This window comes from Lacerta agilis, chromosome 2 (genome assembly GCF_009819535.1).
Source record: "Lacerta agilis isolate rLacAgi1 chromosome 2, rLacAgi1.pri, whole genome shotgun sequence".
Lineage (NCBI taxonomy): Eukaryota > Metazoa > Chordata > Lepidosauria > Squamata > Lacertidae > Lacerta > Lacerta agilis.
The window spans coordinates 26,570,961-26,591,659 of NC_046313.1; the positions used below are offsets into that span (position 1 = coordinate 26,570,961).

A 20,699-nucleotide genomic window follows, 5' to 3' on the forward strand; every position below is an offset into this window, starting at 1 on the left:
CCACTAAGGAAATCATCAACCTTACAACAAAGATATTTACAGAAATCACGTTTCCTAGCTATATATTTGTCCAAATATGCCAGTAGAAATTGCCAGGTCTGCTGCATCTGGACAGAAATAAATTGAGTGGAAGTGAGAAGGTATCAACCCTTTTCCTTTTATCTTCAATACTTCCATTATACCCAACAAGAGCGTTTCAGAACTGAAGAAACCAACATTTTATTATGGTTTATCTTCTTATGCAAAAAAAGTATGCCACTGATAGATGGTTATGCAGTCAAGCTTGTATTTAAACCAAATCTCCCCTTGAATTCACATTGTTGTTTTATAAAAGTCACTAGTTTGCTTGTTTTTAACCTAGTGGCTTATTCAGTTCTGCTTTCCTTTTTTATCACTATAACACAATCTCACACATGTTTACTCAAAAGTACCGGTATGCCCCACAGAGTTCAGTGGGGTGCACTTCCAGGGAAGTATGTATGAGACTGCAGCCTTGAGCTACTTTCCAAACTCATCAAAACAGAAAATAATAATATAGTGGCTCGTCTTGCTTTTGGCATTCTTGTTCTTTTATTTCCTACTTTATTTCTTGAGGTGGGGGGGGGAGGCCATCAGAAAATGATAAGAACTGTGAAGAGTGGTTAGTTCTTATGTTTAAAATAAAGATAAATAAAAAAGAAACCTAAAAAATTAAAGAATCCAAAACAGCCATAACTGAACAATTTCAAAACAATTACAGTAAACAAGTTATCATGCTGAAAGAAGGAAATGCCAGTATAAAGAAATAACTAGGACTTAACTAAAACAGGGTACCTTTTGCAAAGCATTTCAGTAGCAGCAAAAGGCATCCAACCTGTGATTGGGGGTGGCGGGGTGCTACAAAGGGAGACAAAAGGGAATGCAATGCTGGTTCAAAAAGCATTGCTCTTCCTCTCAATTGGCCTTGTGTCACTGGCATGTAGGCAAACCTGAATGTATGGCACCACCTATATCCTCACCACATGACTATTATTTGCAGGAGTTGACTGACTTGGTTTAAAATAAAATGGTGCTAAAATAGCAACTAATGGGGGAATAAATAGGCAGGAATATTTTTGTCCTCCCTAAAGGCACTACCTTTTGGTATCAAAATAGCTGAACTGTTTGATACAGTTGAAGATTTCACTTGTAGGGCAGCCCATTTTTAATCTCTTCAAAAGAAAACATTAGTTCAGCTTGTTGATTTTGCATCAACACATTTTGTCAATAAGCACACTAAATTTCCTGTAGCTTCTTTAGATTTTGGGTTTTATTCTAACAAAATGCATACTTGGTCAGCAGAATATCAGAAAAATGCTGCTAGGCCTTTATGCTGACTTTTTAATATAACATTTATTAACTTCACATCCCGGAAAGATTAATCTCCTTTGTTCCATTTTCTTTCTGTTGGCAGGACAACTGATAAATATCTTGGAAAAATCATCTTGTGTCACTACTGTTTTTACATCCACAAATGGAAGGCAGACACAGAAGAAACAGCAAAGATTTTAGAAAGCATGCTATAAGCAGCCATAGAGTCTTGCTGTGGTACAACTTGGACTTGTGCTGTTTATTTTCTTGGCGCTTATTTTCAAGGTCATTTTTCATGCTTTTATTTACATTTCAGCTTGTATTTTGATGAGCTTGTTTTTATTGTTAGCCGCCTTGAGCAGCATTCTGTTGGAAAGGTGGGACATAATTATTCTTAATAAACAATTAGGTGGTTGGTCCCTGATGCCAATCCTGCAATTATCTAAATTTAAAACTGCTAGAAACTGTTGCAGGTGCCAATGGAAGCATAGGTCACTGCTCCCTAAACACAGGATTTAATTCTAAATCAGCAGCAGAAAAGAAACAAGTTGCCAACATAATGCAAATTTAATTTGCAGATTCCTTAGTTATCCCAATAACGTTCTCTCCTAAGTTCTGATCCAGAGTGGTTCTTGGCGCAGGATCTACTTAATATGAAGATTTAATTACAGTAACAAGACAGCAGCCACTGAGAGAAGTTACCCAAAATTTGTGCTCTCCAGCAACTGTAACCCTTCCTCAAACAGGAGTGGTTTAGTCTTACTATCAACAACACACTGAGTTACTTCTTCTTCTTTGGCAATCAGTTGTAGCTGAGTAAGACTGTCTTCCATAAACACAGTTTTAACAATGAGTCCATTAGTGACTGTGGAGGCCAATTCTGGATCCACATGTCCTTCCACAGTTGGGACATTGGTTTCCGGGTGGGAGCTGATCACGGTGTGGATTTGCCAAGCATGCCTTCTTCTTAGCACGTTTCTCTCTTGTGTCCTGAGTCCGAGTGTCTTCAAAGCCCATATGACACCTTTGGTAAAGGCTGTTTTCCAATTGGAGCGCTCGCAGACAAGTGTTTCCCAATTGTTGGTGTTTATACTATATTTTTTTAGATTTGCCTTGAGACAGTCTTTAAACCTCTTTTGTTGACCACCAACATTACGCTTTCCATTTTTACGTTCAGAATACAGTAGTTGCTTTGGAAGATGATAATCAGGCATCTGCACAACATGACCAGTCCAACGAAGCTGGTGTTGAAGAATCATTGCTTCAACACTGGTGTTTTTTGCTTCTTCCAGTACACTGGTATTAGTTCGCTTGTCTTCCCAAGTGATGTGTAAAAAATTTCAGAGACACCGCTGATGGAATCTTTCGAGGAGTTGGAGATGGTGTTTATAAGTGGTCCATGTTTCACAAGCATACAGTAAGGTTGGTAGTACAATAGCTCTGTAAACAAGCATTTTGATTTCCCTGCAAATGTCTCGGTCCTCAAACACTCATAGTCTGGGAAAACTATGTAAACAAGTTCCTACTTTCCTTCCCAGATCGAGGCTAGAAAGGGGGTGGTAAGGACAGGGTGTTCATCCCTGTTGTGTTGAGATTCTCTGAAGTCAATGCATGGTCAAAGAGAGCCCCCATTCCTCACCAGGCTGTGGTCAAAGTACTGTAAAACTGAGTTTATCAACCCTGCTACACAAGATCCTTTTCAACTAGAGAAGCCAAGTTACATGCAAAGCTAATGCCCATAGCTCTCTCCCCTGACTTTAGCACACTTCTGAAGCAATTCACATCCCACGCTTTAATATTCACACCATCGCAAGGATATTAAATCCATATTTAAATCTGTTCTGATAACTAATCAGCTTCAACAAAGATTTTATTCTGAGCTGCTCAGAAAGAGATGCTGCCCCTCTCTACTCTGAGCTCATGTTACCAAAGAAAACGTTTGCTGTGGCAATTTATTATCCTTATTGATTTTATAAATTATACGGGAACAAATAAATTAATGATGAAACAGCCACCTGTCTCTGTGTAACCCATTTCACTTTAAAGTAGAATGACTAGGAATAAATTTACCTAAGGGTATTGCTATAGCCAGGACAAGCTACTTCTCATCCGAGCTCCCCGCTTGGGAAAGGAAAAGAATACTAAGAAGATTTTCAAAATTCCAGAGCATACCCTACAGCTGTCCACTGATCAAGATTTCAGGCAGAGAAGATTGCTATCTGTATTTACACATGTGACAATAATACTGTAAGTTCAACAGAATAGGAACACAGGAGTTCTCTTGACAATCAACAATGCATGTGAAATCCAAAACAGAGTTACTGATCAGAATACTGAAGATGAAAAATGGAGGAATAAAAAATAGCCTTGGAGTTTGAAATATTTGTGAGTTTATAGATAAGATTTTTTCCCCTTTTTATTATTGTGTATTTTTCTTGCAGTTATTTTTCTTGTATGTTTTATTGTTACATTTGTTTCATAAAGATTTTTAAAACAAAAGAAAAATAGTCTACCAAATCTTATGCAACTGGCAGAAAAACACACAAAGCATGTGGAAACTTCTGGCTCTAGAATATACACACACAGAATTAGGTTCAACAGTAAAATGGCTTTAAACCTAAGCCAAGGGTTCAGAAGCAACATCAAACCATAGTTTGGCATTGTATTCATAAGCCTGGATTGAACCTACCTCTCACACACTCCTTTAGCCTTCCTCACACATGGAGATGCCCTATTCATTTTCCTGATTTGAGCAAGCTATTTTTAACAGTTTAACCTCATTTGGTCATGGGTTACAAACCATACTTTCATGGCTCAGACAAAAGAGCAAACTATGGTTTTCCTCAAACCAAGAAAAGAAGTCATGAACTGCCACACACAAAAGAGAGGAAAGAAGAGAGCCAAAGACATACTCCAGTTTTGTGCCCAACAGGGGTGGCCCCAGACAGAACAGGTTACAAGGGTGTTCAAAGGATGAATGGTCCTTGTGACCATTGTGCACATCAGTTCTCATAGCTACTGTAGCCTTGTACCTGAACCACCACTACGTGTGATAAAGCACAGCACACATTCCATATTACAGAAAGGATTGTGTTGTCTTAATTGTGCAAAGGAATTTTTGCTCCAAGCTTGCTGATACTTACAGCAGGACGTTCACTCACACACAACAGACAGGCACACCAGCATACTGAGAGAAGCTTGAACCTATGCATGTACATTTAAAAACAATGAGCTCAGCCAGCAGGATTCAGAATTGTAACCTAAAGATTTTGAATTTAAGTCACCAATGTATCAAGAATCATCAAAATGTACCAAAGCCAGAAAAATGATATAGACAGAGCATGTGAAGTCTGTTCACATCTTCCATCCCCAATATATGGTCACAGTACTTAAAGAGTAACTGTGCCCCCTGAATATTTATGAACAGAATTACTTGAAATGATTATTTCTTACAGAAATGGAATGTGCCAGCTTCAGACATATAATATTTATGGAGCACAACAACCAAAAAATGGAACTGGCTGACAATCTTTCCATATGAGAAGATGTTTGTAAGTAGCAGATGCCCACACGGGTACAACAATTTTGAGCTCATTGAGCATGGTTTTGCTACCTCAGTCAAAACTGCCAAAGCCATGGGGGCTTTACACAAATTTCTAATTCCATGGAAAGAAGCTAGTGTAATGCCTGTTTTTGGCAATTACCATACCATAAATCTAAAGTCTAACAAACAGTCATAAACAACATAGTTGAACCGGTCAAGATTGCAGAAATTCACCAAAAAACTGATGGTGCAGAAAAGACCCCAACCTACACAGAAACTAACTGCTGAATTCCAACTACTCAAAAAGTTATACCAATGGGAACCATGTTGAATACAAATGGCAGTATAAAAATCTTGACTGAAAATTATTCCTGTTTCAAAGTACATTCACGCAACCAAAGCCTAATACTTTTTGAGAACTTGCAAGATTCTATTCACATGAATGGACAGACAAGTTATGAATATTGGCATGTCATTAAGTTATATAAGGGATGTTCCATACTCCAAGCTGAAACCAGGGTTTTTTCATGTAGTACAAGTAGTACACACAGCTGATTGGAAAAGGGAGACATGGAACTCCTCTCTAACACAAAAATCATACTTACCCTTGGTTGCCAGTTTTCATACTGTTTCTGCAGATTTGCACCAATAGTTTCCAAAGCTTTCTGTGGCCCCATTGACAGAGGATCTAAAACACATAAAAGAGCCATGAAACTTTTGATCAGCTCCTCAAGAATATTCACATAATTTCTACTTCAGCCAGATGTGTATGGAGAGAAGGGTATTTGAATACAGAATATAGCCCATGATGTAACTTTCAGTACTATAGCTTCAGAACATCAGGATTTTGATAGGCATGAGGATTACCAACAAAAGCGATTAGCATTTTTATTCTAGTAGCTGATTTATTTATTTTCAAAATAAGTAAAGAACAGATAGTATAGGTAAATGGCAAATGCTTTTCCAAGACCAAATCAAAATATTCCAAAAGACACACAAAGAAAAAGTAATCCCTTCAGCTGCGATGCTCATCTTTTATCAAAACAGAGGTTTCCGGACAAGTATGTGGTCAGTTGTAATCAAGGCTAGTGCAGTTCAAACACAGAATTGAGTATCAGAGTAGAATTTAGTATTCTGAACATTTATGGATCCCACTTTTCAATAAAGGAACACTCACAAAAAATAGTTTTCAACACAGTTATGGAGAAAAACTGCTGAAGCCAGGGAGGAAGTAGTGATTTCCAGTAATAGCAATTCCTCAGACTTCTGCAATCAACTTGTTGCCCTCCAGATGCTGTTAACTCCCAACTTGCATCAGCCTCAGCCAGCACCATCAATTGCCAATGAAACAACAGATACAGTCATTTCCAGATGTTGCTAATGTAAGCTGAAGGGAATTCAGCTGCTTGCATTCACTCATGTGTTGAGCCCTAGCTGTACCTATATTAAAGGAACAGGTTTCCCCATTTGGAGTGGGCGAGAGAAGAAGATTGCCCCACAACACTCAAAACCAACATGAAAAGTTCTCACCTATTTTAAAGCAGAAGATGGGTAAGCTAGCATTTTTGTCTCCTGACACTCAGAATACACAATTCAGACAAAAGCTTACATCTCCCCACTTAACTGCCTGTATCCTCCTCAGAAGGCCCTTCTCATTCTTTAAGAACTGAGCTAAAAGCATCCTTCCAATACAGTACCATGCTTTTGGCAAAGCTAGGGCTGAAAAACTGGGTCATTTCCAAATTACTCCCTGAAGCACCAAGATTAATTTGTAAAAAATGCATGCAAAGAGAGACTAATGAGTTACAGTGCAAGTCCACCCAGGGAAGAATCATGTCCTTGTGGAATGCCAAAGGAACATTTGCATACTTAATGGAACCCACCTGACACTATAGACAAAAAGAATAAATCTAGTATCGACTGGTGAAGCAATAGCTCTAAGGTGAAAAGAACTAAGAATGGGTTAGACATTTTCCCTATTCAGATTTTTAAAAAAATACTATAAAGAATTATTGCTTTCTGAAGCCTCCTATTAGCCAATGCTTTTAAAGCTGGCTTTGGACTGGACACAAATAAAGTACCTTCAGAAAGATAACACCCAAATCAGTAACCTACACAATCAACACAATGCTCAGCTGAGTCAATCTCATTCTTCATGAAAACATCTTTCATCCATAAATGCAATAGCTTAATACTTAATACAGTTTAATACTGTATCTCCCAATCACCAGCATGGTTTCTAAATTCAGTCCCTGCTATAAAGCTCATGCAGTGACCAGTCACTGTCTCTCAGTCCAAACTTACCTCACAGGGCAGTTGTGACTCTCATCAAGAGGCAAATACTTTCAGGCTGTTGGCGTTTGTCTAGATAAGCAAGTTGCACGATGGGACACTGTTTCTTGGGTCACACATTCAGAATCAAAATGTTGGAATAGCCTGCTCTATGCCCTTGTAGCAGACCTCCAAGTTGACCCAGAAGTGATTATCAAGCACATCTTCCAGTCACTTAACTCTGATGTTTTCTCATGCATCCTTTCAGTCCCACTAAAATGCCCAGAAGGATCCAGCAAAAGCACCAATAGCAAAGAAAAGTGGTGGTAAGAGCTGACTTCAGACAATTGACTGAAAAGAATGGAGAAATAGAAAACAGTGGCACTGGCAAAATCAAAAGGAAAAAGAAGGGGATAATAAAAAATAGACAGCTGTTGAGTAGTTCTTGTCATGGATACTCAAAAGAGCAGCTGCTTAAGAAGGGCCAGAACCTCCAAGTATCCAATGGAAAGGCTAGTTCTTGTTAGCCTCAGAACACGTGTTCTGGTTATATGGGATTCCTTTACCAAAAGAATGCTATCTTCATCAAGTATTTAGTCATACATCATTAAAGGTAAAGGTAAAGGAACCCTGGATGGTTAAGTCCAGTCAAAGGTGACTATGGGGTTGCGGCGCTAATCTCGCTTTCAGGCCAAGCGTTTGTCCAAAGACAGCTTTCCAGGTCATGTGGCCAGCATGACTAAACAGCTTCTGGTGCAACAGAACATTGTGACAGAAGCCAGAGTGCATGGAAACGCTGTTTACCTTCCCGTCACACTGGTACCTATTTATCTACTCGCACTGGCATGCTTTCGAACTGCTAGGTTGGCAGGAGCTGCCTGGGACAGAGCAACAGGAGCTTACACCGTCGTGGCCATTTGAACCACCAACCTTCTGATTAGCAAGCCCAAGAGGCTCAGTGGTTTACACCACAGCGTCACCCGCGTCTCTTTTACCTATACATCATTATTATGGGCTAGCATGGTTTCCATACACAGTGGAGAAGTAACTGTCCTGGGATTGCTGTTTTCCCTTTTGCTAAAATTAACTCTTAATGATGCATTGCGGCATTTGGGTCACATTTAGGGGGAAAGAACAGTATTATTTTACAGTTGGTCCATTTCTAGGGACTGTAACAAACCATGTCACATTTCCTGCCTTGTTTTGATGCACTGCCTCCATTAGGCAGTGTATAAACAGAGAGATTTCAGTTGAATTACATTGCTTCTATTCAGTATTCAACTCATTTACACTACTGTTATAAACAGATTTCCCCCCCCCCCTTTGAATGCTACAGGGCATTCATCTTTCTTAATGACATTTTCTACACTCTTATTGTGACATTTAATGCCAGGTCATAAAGCAAAACCAAAATAAGAGACAGGTGTCATTTTTCCAAGAGAAGATAGGAAATATTACAGGAACACCGTCTATTATCTGGAGTGAAAGCAGTACACCTAACAACCGTAGCTTCTCAAAAATGAATGTACTAGTGCTTCAAAGCTCATTCAAGGCAAATTACAGAAGATATGCACACCTATTCTTCACTCACCTTCAAAACATAACCACATTTTGTTCACTCCAGTTTTAATCCCAGAGGGACAGATTTAAGGCACAGCAAAAGGAGAAGAGCGCAAAAACATTACTTAGTGGCTATTAAAATACCACTGTATTTTTTTTAAAGTATAAATTGTGTGGGGCTCACGTATATAAATATCACACACAGTGGTACCAGGTGACAAAACAGGGAATGCTCAATTCCTATATTGTTTCACTGCAGGGATGCAAAGCCCCTTCCTTCCTTCTACCTCCCAGTTACTCAATATGCAGAAGAGTCTAGAACACAGAGTACGGGGGGGGGGGGAGGCTGTATCACATCTCACTATTCATCTTTCAGTGGCTTTCCTGGAAACTGGAAAAATCATGCCTGGGTTTTCCTGGTCCTCTGCTACTTACAAATCAGACTGAGCAAGCAAGTGGGGAGTACCCCAGTACAAAATGCAGACAATAAATGATTATAAAAGTGTGATGTCTTCTCAGCTAGTTGGGGGTGCCAGCATTCTGAGTCAAATGGAAAAGCATGACTCCTCACAATTATTTCCTATACTCAGTGCACTTATTTCTAAAAAATAAAATAAAATACACAGTTGTTGTAGCACCCCAAATACTAGCATTATACTACGGCTGTTATAATACAAGGAGAAATCATCCATACTTATCTTAACATAACTGAACATGCATGCATACATAGGTCTTGGTTAACAGCTCTGCAATAAATGCTGAAGTCACTTTGTAAAACCTTCTGTCTTCTTAGCAATTAAACCTGATGTTGCAGCTGTTTTATAGGGTAAGAAAATACCCAGACAAGAAGAGTTTGGATTTGATATCCCGCTTTTCACTACCCAAAGGAGTCTCAAAGCGGCTAACATTCTCCTTTCCCTTCCTCCCCCACAACAAACACTCTGTGAGGTGAGTGGGGCTGAGAGACTTCAGAGAAGTGTGACTAGCCCAAGGTCACCCAGCAGCTGCATGTGGAGGAGTGGAGACACGAACCCAGTTCCCCAGATTACGAGTCTACCGCTCTTAACCACTACACCACACTGGCAATACCAATATGAATGCCTCTGGCTTTTTGTTCATTTCAGACAAGACTTTTCCATTTACTACAATATTCCAAAATTTTGGAGCAATCCAACAATTCCTAGATTTTGTTTGTCCATTAGAATACATGCTCTTAGATTTTCACTTTTAAAAAGTATGGGGGGCTGGAAATAGAATACACGCTCTTAGGAAAGCCAGAGACCCACACAGAACAAGTTAATTATGCATACAAATCACGCACACTGGGAAATACCTGATGTGTGTGGGGACAGACTGCATTCATATTGAATATGTGATATGATAAGTGACATTAAATTGTCATTTAGACAACAGCAGTGCACAGAAAGTTTTATCTGTCCCTCTCTCCACCAAATTCAATTTATCAAAATTACTGGGATCCTTGTCAGAACCCATGCTTTTGTGACATTTGAACTAAACTGAAGCTCTGGTAAGGAGCTGCTGGTGGTTTAATGAAACATTTACATACACAAAGCACCCCTGTTCAATTCCAATTAGGGTCTATTCATCAACAAACAAGAATTAATGCCCAGTCTCAGTTAAGATACCAGGAAAATGAGGTGGACTAACACACACAAAAAGGAAATAATTATGGTTGTGCAATTTCTTCAACAGACATTCCGGTTTGAGAATTATTGCCCCCAAGGTCCAGTCACTCGGCCATGTCAATATGTCTTCTCAGCAGTCAAAAATCACAATGTAAAATTCTAAAAAAAATAATTTGGCCTGGGGTTTTTGGTGACCTATATCTAGCCTGCATTATGAAACCTCTTTCTAGTAAACAATTAAATGCAAAATGTATACTATTACACCCAAACCTTGCAAGTATCAAAACTTCCCTACATTAACTCTGGTTATATCCAGGGACATACACAATAGGGGGACTATAATGTACAACTAATCACACACTATTCAAATTGGCCCCCAAAAGGTGTTGTGGCCCACATGCCTCTGAAATCCTCTAGAATAGATCAACTATGAGCAGCATGTTTCTGGCTTCACACAAATAGCAGTGGCCATGCAGAGAAGTATTCTTGGTAGCTGCTCCACAATCCTCCCCTGCAAAGCTAGCCTGAGGCTGAATCTGTTTCAGACAGATAAGCCCTTTAACACTAGGGTTGAATTTCAGTGGCCTAAAATTAAGCCGCCAGGAGGAGGTAGTGTGGCATTTAGTAAATCAACCTGCTTTAATCTGCATTTTAATACAGGATTTGCCTTTAATGTATTGTTACCTGCCTCCAGTCTCAAGACAGGGCTGGTTAAAAGATTAAACAATTAATATTCAAATGGACTCACCTATCCAGCACTCAAGACGGGCACATGGAGTTGTCTTCACCACATCAGGAGGGTCTACACCGACATTTAGACACAACACTAAGGCAACACTAACCGTCTTCATCTGAAAAAAGGAAGGGAGATGATCAGCACATAGATTAAGACAATCCTTTAGCCTTTTCAGACCAAACATACATTTGCAGACCCGTTTCTTACTCTTTTACCATATATTTGCATGGTGGTAGTGCTGCTGTTGTGACCCACATCAGATTAGGCCACGACCCACTAGTAGGTCCTGAGCCAACAGTTGAAGTGCAGTGTTATAGCGTACATGGCCTAAAAACTCATGTTACAAATACTTACAAATACTAACAAGAGAAGATAAAGGCATATTTACTGCAATTTTGTTTCATTATGTAGGATAGCTCTCTGAAAGAATATTAGCAGGTCATGTATATTACTTAAGCTTCTAAAATGAAAGGTTTTGGCCATTAATCTCTGTTCTAAGCAACAACTGGCAGTGGGTATTTCTACTGCAATTCTGTCTCTGAATTTAAGCAAGTTTAAAGGCCTGCACATGGAAAGAAGCCACCTGCTTGTCAAACAATAAGTAGACATTTCATTTGCAGTCACTGTAGGAAATTAAGTCCGAAAATGTGTTACCGTTCTCCAATAGGAAATTCCATCTGTGCAATGATTGCTGTGATTAATATGCAGAAAAAGCTTCTCAGTTCTGCTATAGCATCTATAACAGCCAAATTAATTTATTAGACAAGTTAGCAAAAAGTATGGATAGCCTTCTGCACCATAGCCCCAAACCCCCAAATGCATTCTCAAAGTGCTTGTGCTTGTATCTGTACAAAGTATTTAAAAACATGCACTTGCCTAGTAACCTTTGGCAGGAAAAAACAATTTCCAGCTGTATACGTAAGAAATCTTTTGTAAGTAGAAGAAAGCTGCTTCTTTCAGGCCACTGATGTGCGCAAACAACTAACATGGGTGGGTGCACCAGCACAAATGTTTGCTTGGTTTGCTGATTTGTTTTGTGGACTTATTGGAAAAGCTGATCCTACCCTTCTGAAATGTACAAATTAGAGAAAAGGTGGCATAAAATGTTTACAATAAATTTTAAAAATTTAATTGCAACATGTTTTCTGAAACCTATTTCTACATGGTTTTAGAGAAAGTCAAATGTTTGTGGCAAACTGCTGACTGACCCTATTTCTAATTACCGGTATACTAAGGAACTATTAAATACAAAACAAAATAAAAAATAAAAAAATTCCTTCCAGTAGCACCTTAGAGACCAACTAAGTCTGTTCTTAGTATGAGCTTTCGTGTGCATGCACACTTCTTCAGATACAATTAAATACAAGGCAGCACCCTAAACATTCATGTATTGATCTCCAAATCTGTTTCTTGATTAGGGAAATCTGCCTCAGGTTATCTTTTGTTCAGAAAACACATCCTGGGGCTGCATATGTGTCTTAAATTACTAAAGCTGCTGTTTATAAAGCCCTTAGTGCAGTTCCACTGAAGACTGATTGCCAGTGGATATCTGCCAAACTTCATGGATTAGGCAGAATCCAACAGAAATGCTTTATTAAAAAGTAATGGAAACACATTATTCAAGATCCGCAAATCAATAATGCAACATAGCATGCCTTGCCTTAAGTGACCACTCAGGAAGCCAGATAAACAAAAAGAGCCTAAAATGTGGTTTTATAATAAAAAATCTCTAACAGGGATCTCTTAAAATAAAGCTCATATATTGCAGGTAGATCACAAGACACAGTTTCACCATACATGTTATCACTGAAGAAAGGAATTTGATTCTAAGCATACTACATGGTTTTTGGTAAAGACTATCTGTGCAATATTCTTACTGCAAGACTGGGTAATTGCATGCTCTCCAAAATATTATACTTTAAGAACTCCCACACTGTACAGGGGCCAAACTATACCACTTCAATTTGTAGCTATCTAATAATAGCTGTGGGACTCTGCTATTACAGTGGTGTATGATAAGAGTTAATGATGCCCTTAGGCTCATGTTGTCTCAGTCCACTATTACAACAGCCTCTTCGCCCTACTCTTTCCTGTTCATTACACATCTTGGCTATTCCAGTCTCACAGGAGCATGCCCTGTCTGACACACACACACACACACACACACTGACAAGAAAACTATGGCCAAAGAATTGCACAGGGACTTTGGCCTAATCCAATATATGCAGACAAAAAGCAGAAGATGTTACATGATGAATCTTTTGTAAGAAGCATGAACCAAGACAAATAATACAAGTTCAGTGCTGATACAGCCTGAAATTCCACAAACCATACATTTCACCTTCTTTTAAACACAGCCTCTGAGGAAGAAACCTCAAGCGACTGAAGATAAAGTACCTGACTCAGTAACAGTCTCAGAGTTGAATTACAGAACTCCAAAGCAATAAAGTGTAACAAAAAAAACTAAAAAGGAATAAAGCATTTCATAATTTCATAATAAAAACCCAACAAGAAAGGTGTGATTAAATGATGCCGCCAGGGACCAAAGGCAGGTACCGTAACAATTTCTGCAGGGAAGGTCTACTGCGGTCAGTCTAGATATGATGTAACACATGTAATAAAACAGTAACATTACAGCCCGAGGAACAACACCATAATAAAATACAGAATACAAAAAATGTGGATATTTTACTAATTTTAGAACACCAAGAAAATTCAATTGTCAGTCCTATCTCCTTAGATTTTTCCAGTGTGATAAAACTTTGCTGAATAAACTACAGTGGTACCTCTGGTTAAGTACTTAATTCGTTCCAGAGGTGCGTTCTTAACCTGAATCTGTTCTTAACCTGAAGCACCACTTTAGCTAATGGGGCCTCCCGCTGCCGCTACATCGCCAGAGCACAATTTCTGTTCTTATCCCGAAGCAAAGTTCTTAACCTGAAGCGTTATTTCTGGGTTAGCGGAGTTTGTAACCTGAAGTGTATGTAACCCGAGGTACCACTGTACTGCCATTAGAATACAAGATGAGGCCAAAGGTCCACCTAATCCAGACATAGACAAACTCGGCCCTTCAGATGTTTTGAGGCTACAACTCCCATCATCCCTAGCCAACAGGACCAGTGTAGTCTCAAAACATCTGGAGGGCTACGTTTGGCTATACTAGTCCAATGCTCTGCTCTCACAGTGACCACATGGGAAGCTCAAAAAGAAGACCCAAGAGCAAACAGGATGAGTGTGAACCTCAGCAACTGGTAATCAGAGGCATGCTACCTCTGACAGCAGTGGTAGAATGTAGCCATTGTGGCTAATAGTCATGGGCAACCTTATCTTCCATGAATTGGTCTAGTCCTCTTTCAAAGCAATCTGCACCTCTTGTGAGAACAAATTACATTTTAACCACGAGCTGTGTAAAGAAATACTTTTTTTTGTCTGTCCTGAAATTTTCCAACATTCAGCTTCACTGGATATCCCCAAGTACTGCTGTTAGAAGAGAGGAAGCAAAACTTTATATTACTGACTTTCCCCATGCCATGCATAATTTTATACACCTTTATCATGTGACCTCTTACTTGCATTTTCACTAAACGGAAAAGCTCTAAATGTTGTACAGGCAGCGAACGTTTCACGTGAGGGTTCCATCCCCGGCCCCCGCAAGCAGCAGTGGAGCATGCATAAGCACATTCCCACCCCTATCTGCCCTGTTCCGGGTCCAAAAAGACCCATGCATGGGCGATCACATGTCAATTCAATGTGCCTAAAATGGTTACCGCCTGTAACATTCCCTTGAAAAGGACTTGCTCCACACCCCTTGATCCTTCTTATTCTGCTTTTCTGAACCTTTTCCAGTTCTACTATATACATGAGGTGAGGTGACCAGAACTGTACACAATGTTCCAAATGCAGTCTTACTATAGATTTTTATAACTCCATTTGTTCAAACGTGACCCAAAAGCAGAATCAGATATGAGCATTTTCATCCATTCATAAAACATACATAGAGGTACAACAGGTTGCGTGGATACTATGGTAGTTCCTTTCTCTTTGGAAAAATAATGCGTTAAAATATAAAGTTTATTCTGTTTGCACTGTGATAAGATATTAAATATAGAGAACATTTATTGGATGCTATCCTTCGCCTCTATATATTTGTACTACAGGCATTAAGTGTTTTAATTATGAAGATGAAAAGCTATTAAAATGGGCTTTATTATATAATAAAGCAAGATTTGTAGTATCTAGTCAAGAACTGCCAATTGGCTTCATATCTTTGTCTTGCCTAGGGCTGCTAATTCAATGGCAACAGAAGAAAGTTTGGATCAAATACATGCATTCTGATATATCCAGGGCAAGGAGCGGGAGGAAAAATATCAAAGACCAATCATTAACAACACTCTAAAGTTGCACAGAACTTATTTCTGGGATGGCATCATTCCTTGATTGTTGTTTACCACAATTCCTTATTTCAAAGTCGCATATATAAGGGACCTCCTCCCACAAATATTTACATAAGTAGTACTCAGCATTCCCATGCCTTTCTAGAGGAAAGCCACCTGGATCTCCACATCCCTGGGGTGCTCATTAAGATTCAGAGCAGGCAAAAAAAACTTTCAGCAAAGCTGAAGCCATACAAATGTATAATTTATAAAGAAAGCTAGAAACTGGAGCACACAGCAGAGAGACCATATGAAGAAAGAATTGGAGGGTGGGACCAAACAGGGAGAATCCCATGTATTTTTAGAGTACAAACCCTGCAGTCTCTACTATCTCCTCCCTCTCCCTCCATCCAAAAAGCTTGCTGCAAAACATGTCAGCACAGGGGCTACATCCCAAGGCAAATTGTTGATCAAAATGCATTGCTATCATAGACGTTATGCATGTTTCACATTCCTCATTTTACGTTATCAAGGGATTACCAGTAAGTGATGCTTTCTAGGATGCAGGAGGAAGCTTCATGATTTCTGAAGCAGTTCCTTCTATCAGCACTTTACAGGAATTCCCAGAGGACTGAAAAGCCCTTAGGAAAGGGGAGAAAGCAGTTTCACAGTTACCAGGTATTTCAGCTTAGAAGCTTTATTGTGCAACAGAGAAAAAGGAAAATTGGACAAAGTCTGATTCTATCTTAACACACATAAATGTGAACTATGTTATGTACAGGCATTTAGCCCTGTGGGAATGCACTTGGTAGTGTAAAGCAGAATGAAATGCTATAGTCTTGAATTAAATTCTGCCCCAACTAGCTCAACACACAGAAGATGACAGGAAGCCAGACCATGGTACTGAGAAAAGCAAGGAGCAGACACCAAGTGCTCACCCATTTCTGAACAAAGATGAGGAAGGGTCTGGAGACCAAGCCTTATGGGGAACAGTTGAGGAAGTGGGAATGTTTAGCCTGGAAAAGAGGAGACTCGGAGGAGATATGATAGCTATCTTCAGATATCTGAAGTGCTGTCACATGGAAGATGGAGCAAGCTGGTTTTCTCCTGCAGTGGAGGCTAAGACCAATGGATTCAAGTTAAAAGAAAGGAAATTCCGACTAAACATCAGGAAGAACTTTCTGACACAGGTAGGTAGCCGTGTTGGTCTGCCATAGTCAAAAGAAAATAAAAAATTAAAAAAATTCCTTCCAGTAGCACCTTAGAGACCAACTAAGTTTGTTCTTGTTATGAGCTTTCACTTGTGCATGCACACGAAAGCTCATACCAAGAACAAACTTAGTTGGTCTCTAAGGTGCTACTGGAAGGATTTTTTTTATTTTTTATTTTGTTTTAACTTTCTGACAGTAAGAGATGTTCAACAGTGGAACAGACTCCCTTGGGACATTGTGGACTGGAGGTTTTTAAGGAGAGGTTGGATGGCCACTGACTAGATGACCCTTGGGGTCCCTTCCAACTCTACAATTTTATGATTTTATGAACACAATTCAAAGCAATGGGGTTTTTTATTTCTTCACTGGTTAAGTGAAGTGGTATGCATTTAGATTCTTGTACTGAATTATTCCCCTACTGGTTTTATTTTGGTTTCAAATTGTGTTTAGCAGCTATGTCATTTTTAGATTTTTTTTCTGTTTAAATAATTGTATTTGCTGTTTAAATTATGATCTGTTTGATACTTTTAATATGTTTGTACATCACCGAGAGAGGTAATACTTTAAAGGGCCATTGCTTCCTCCTGCACAAGTCTGCCTGTCTGTTGAGAACAGCTAATAATAATAAATTAATAAAAAAAAATTATTTATACCCCGCCCTTCCCGGTTTAAAAACCGGGCTCAGGGCAGCTAACAGCAAATATAAAACATTGATTAAAATTTGACTTAAAAATAGCATAAAACAGCATAAAATACAACATAAAATGCAGCATCAATATCAATAAAATTAAAAAATTCAGGGGTCATTTGGGGGGGGGGGGAGAAAAAACAAAACAGTCAGTAGACATCAAATGATCACCAGGGCTAACTGGCCAAGTTGGTCCTACTAAGGCCAGCAAAGAGACCAGGGAATAATTTAAATGTGGGGTCCCAGAAAGGGTTTCTTCATAAAAGAGGAAAGGGGAAAGGGAATAGAGGATCAGGCTAATTCAAATTATATCGGCGGGGACTGGGTGGAGAGGTGGCTGTATTCAGGTTTTTGGGAGTGACTATCGAGCAGGGTATGACTTGGAGCGCAAATACTACTGCTCTGGTAAAGAAGGCCCAGCAGAGAATTTATTTCCTCAGACTTTTAAAGAAGAACAATCTGAGTGAGAGACTGCTGGTGTCCTTCTACCGAGGCGCCATAGAAAGCATTCTTACGTATTGTATTTGTGCTTGGTGTTCTAGTTGCACAGCCATGGAGAGGAAGGTACTCCAGAAGGTCATAACCACAGCCCGAAAGATTATGGGTCACCCACTCCCATCTTTGGAAGAACTATACAGTTCCCGCTGCCTTAAAAAAGTAAACAATATTTTACAGGATCCATCTCATCCGGGATACAGTCTTTTTGCGCCACTGCCTTCGGGCAAGAGATATAGAACAATTAAAGCAAGAACAAACAGATTAAAAAATAGTTTCTACCCCACAGCTTGGGTTCCATGATCACTGCAGATGGTGACAGCAGTCACGAAATTAGAAGACGCCTGCTTCTTGGGAGAAAAGCAATGACAAACCTTGACAGCATCTTAAAAAGCAAAGACATCACCTTGCCGACAAAGGTCCGTATAGTTAAAGCTATGGTTTTCCCAGTAGTAATGTACGGAAGTGAGAGCTGGACCATAAAGAAGGCTGATCGCCGAAGAATTCATGCTTTTGAATTATGGTGCTGGAGGAGACTCTTGAGAGTCCCATGGACTGCAAGAAGATCAAACCTCTCCATTCTCAAAGAAATCAGCCCTGAGTGCTCACTAGAAGGACAGATCCTGAAGTTGAGGCTCCAGTACTTTGGCCACCTCATGAGAAGAGAAGACTCCCTAGAAAAGACCCTGATGTTGGGAAAGATGGAGGGCACAAGGAGAAGGGGACGACAGAGGATGAGATGGTTGGAAAGTGTTCTCGAAGCTACTAACATGAGTTTGGCCAAACTGCGAGAGGCAGTGAAGGATAGGCGTGCCTGGCGGGCTCTGGTCCATGGGGTCACGAAGAGTCGGACACGACTGAACGACTGAACAACAACAACAACAACCCCACAGCTATAACCATCTTAAATGCTGTAACCAGATAATATGACCTTGGAGAGTTGTGATGGGTATGTATGTATGTGCATGTGTGGCTGAAAATGTGTTTTTTGTTTTTTGTCTTGTTTTTATGGGATGGCATTCAATTTTGTTGCACTTGTACAACGTTGTACTTGTACAATGAAAATAAATAAATCATATCTTATCTTAATAGCTCTGTCTTACAGGCACTGCAGAAGGAGATCAAGGCTTCCTGTGTTTCCCACTATCGTCTCCAGTATGGCTTGTGGGAATTAAGGAAGGGTCTACATTTTTGTGACTCCCAGCATGTGGAGCAGATTCATTTGACCTTCTCTTTACTAAGATACAGCTATTGCTTGAAATCCCTTTCATTCTAGCAAGTCTGCAGGCCAATTTCAGAATGACTTTTTTCCTCCCCGTTTTGCTGGTTCTCACGTTCTTTGTCTTAATTGTATGCTGGGAATTTAGTAGTGTTTTAATCTTACGAAACCACATCTTTGTAAGAAGACATGTCATCACACTACGTGGCTGCTAATAGGTAGCCTGCAGTGTGACAACAGAGATGCAGGCCAGCAGCACAGCTTGGTAAGGGGATGGTGAGTTTGGTGGCTGTGGCGGTTAGACGAACAATGTGAACAGCAGCAGCAGCCCCTAGTTATTGTATTTTGCTTTTAATCAGATGCAACTTGCATTGAGCACTCTGTTGTGTTCAGATTAGAAAAGAAGAGTAAAATGCTAGGTCAAAAAAGGACAAAAGAAATAACCTTTCAATGCAATTTCTCTAGAAAAAGAGGTACCTGAGCTAACTATGAACTTCTTCCTTTTTATCTCAGAATGGCAATGGCGCCCATCACAGACATGCCAGAGCTGAGCTCCCATGAGCTCCGGCTGGAAAAAAGCCCTGATCTAAGATACGAATCACTGCTCCAGGGCCTTCAGACACCTTGGCTTTTGCAGGCCCACCAGGGCACCTGCAAGCACTGAGCTGCTGAGCCTCAATGTTTCTTTGGATTTTTTGAAGTGGGAGGGGAGAGCACAGAAAAGAAGAGAAGTGCCGTTACTGGAGCTAGAAGGGCCCACAGCGTTGCATTCTGATTGATTTGGAAGGACATTAAGAATGTTAAAGTAATCTTAATCTCTTTTAATACTGATACTTTTTTAGGTTTTAAAGTATGATTGTGATTTTTTTCTCGATGCCAGTTTTTGTTTTGTTAAACTACTGGCAAATGATCTTTGGTTTGTTTGTTTTTAGATAGCCAATAGCATTTTGTTTGGGGGGTGGGTTGGGGATGATATTGTGTGATCTCCAAAATCAGGACCAGTAGGACCCTAGTGAATTCCTGCAGTAAAATGAAGTTGTCTCGGGAAGAAGCAATGGCTGTATTCTCTCTAATTTTGTGTTGTACCACCGGTCCCTGTGAGCCATTTTTTGACTAGTATCCACAGAACTTTCTCAAAATTCAAGAGGTGCCCACTGGTCCATAAGAGTGGCAACCTTCTCAACTAAGTGATCTGTACCAGGGAACTACCAGAAAAACACTATGAATAGGAAGGAATACAAATAGGCTTTTTTAAAGGGCTACCAGAGGCCATTCTCATATATGTTACCAGTTCTTCACACTCCTCTTAAAAGTGTTTTTCAACCTGGGCATGCACATCGATAAGCTTTTGAGCTACATGCATATTATTGCCCATGTATTAAAAGTAACATGGATAACCACCCTATTAATCCTTTTCATTCTAATTTACTGCTGGGTCTGGCTAATCTCTTCAGGACTTCTAGATCTAAACATGGTCTAGACCAGTGTTTTTCAACCTTTTTTGGGCAAAGGCACACTTGTTTCATGAAAAAAATCACGAGGCACACCACCATTAGAAAATGTTAAAAAAATTAACTCTGTGCCTATATTGACTATATAGGCACAGAGTAATTCTCTTGAAGTAATT

General features: G+C 39.7%; 1 protein-coding gene across 1 annotated transcript in view; it reads right to left on the reverse strand.

The window, feature by feature from the left end:
• RPTOR (regulatory associated protein of MTOR complex 1) overlaps positions 1 to 20,699 on the reverse strand; it is a 312,090-nt gene that overhangs the window by 272,141 nt on the left and 19,250 nt on the right. Inside the window, 2 exon segments of the mRNA XM_033138999.1 lie at positions 5,479 to 5,561; positions 11,099 to 11,201. Of these exon segments, the coding sequence (XP_032994890.1) occupies positions 5,479 to 5,561; positions 11,099 to 11,201 (186 nt within the window).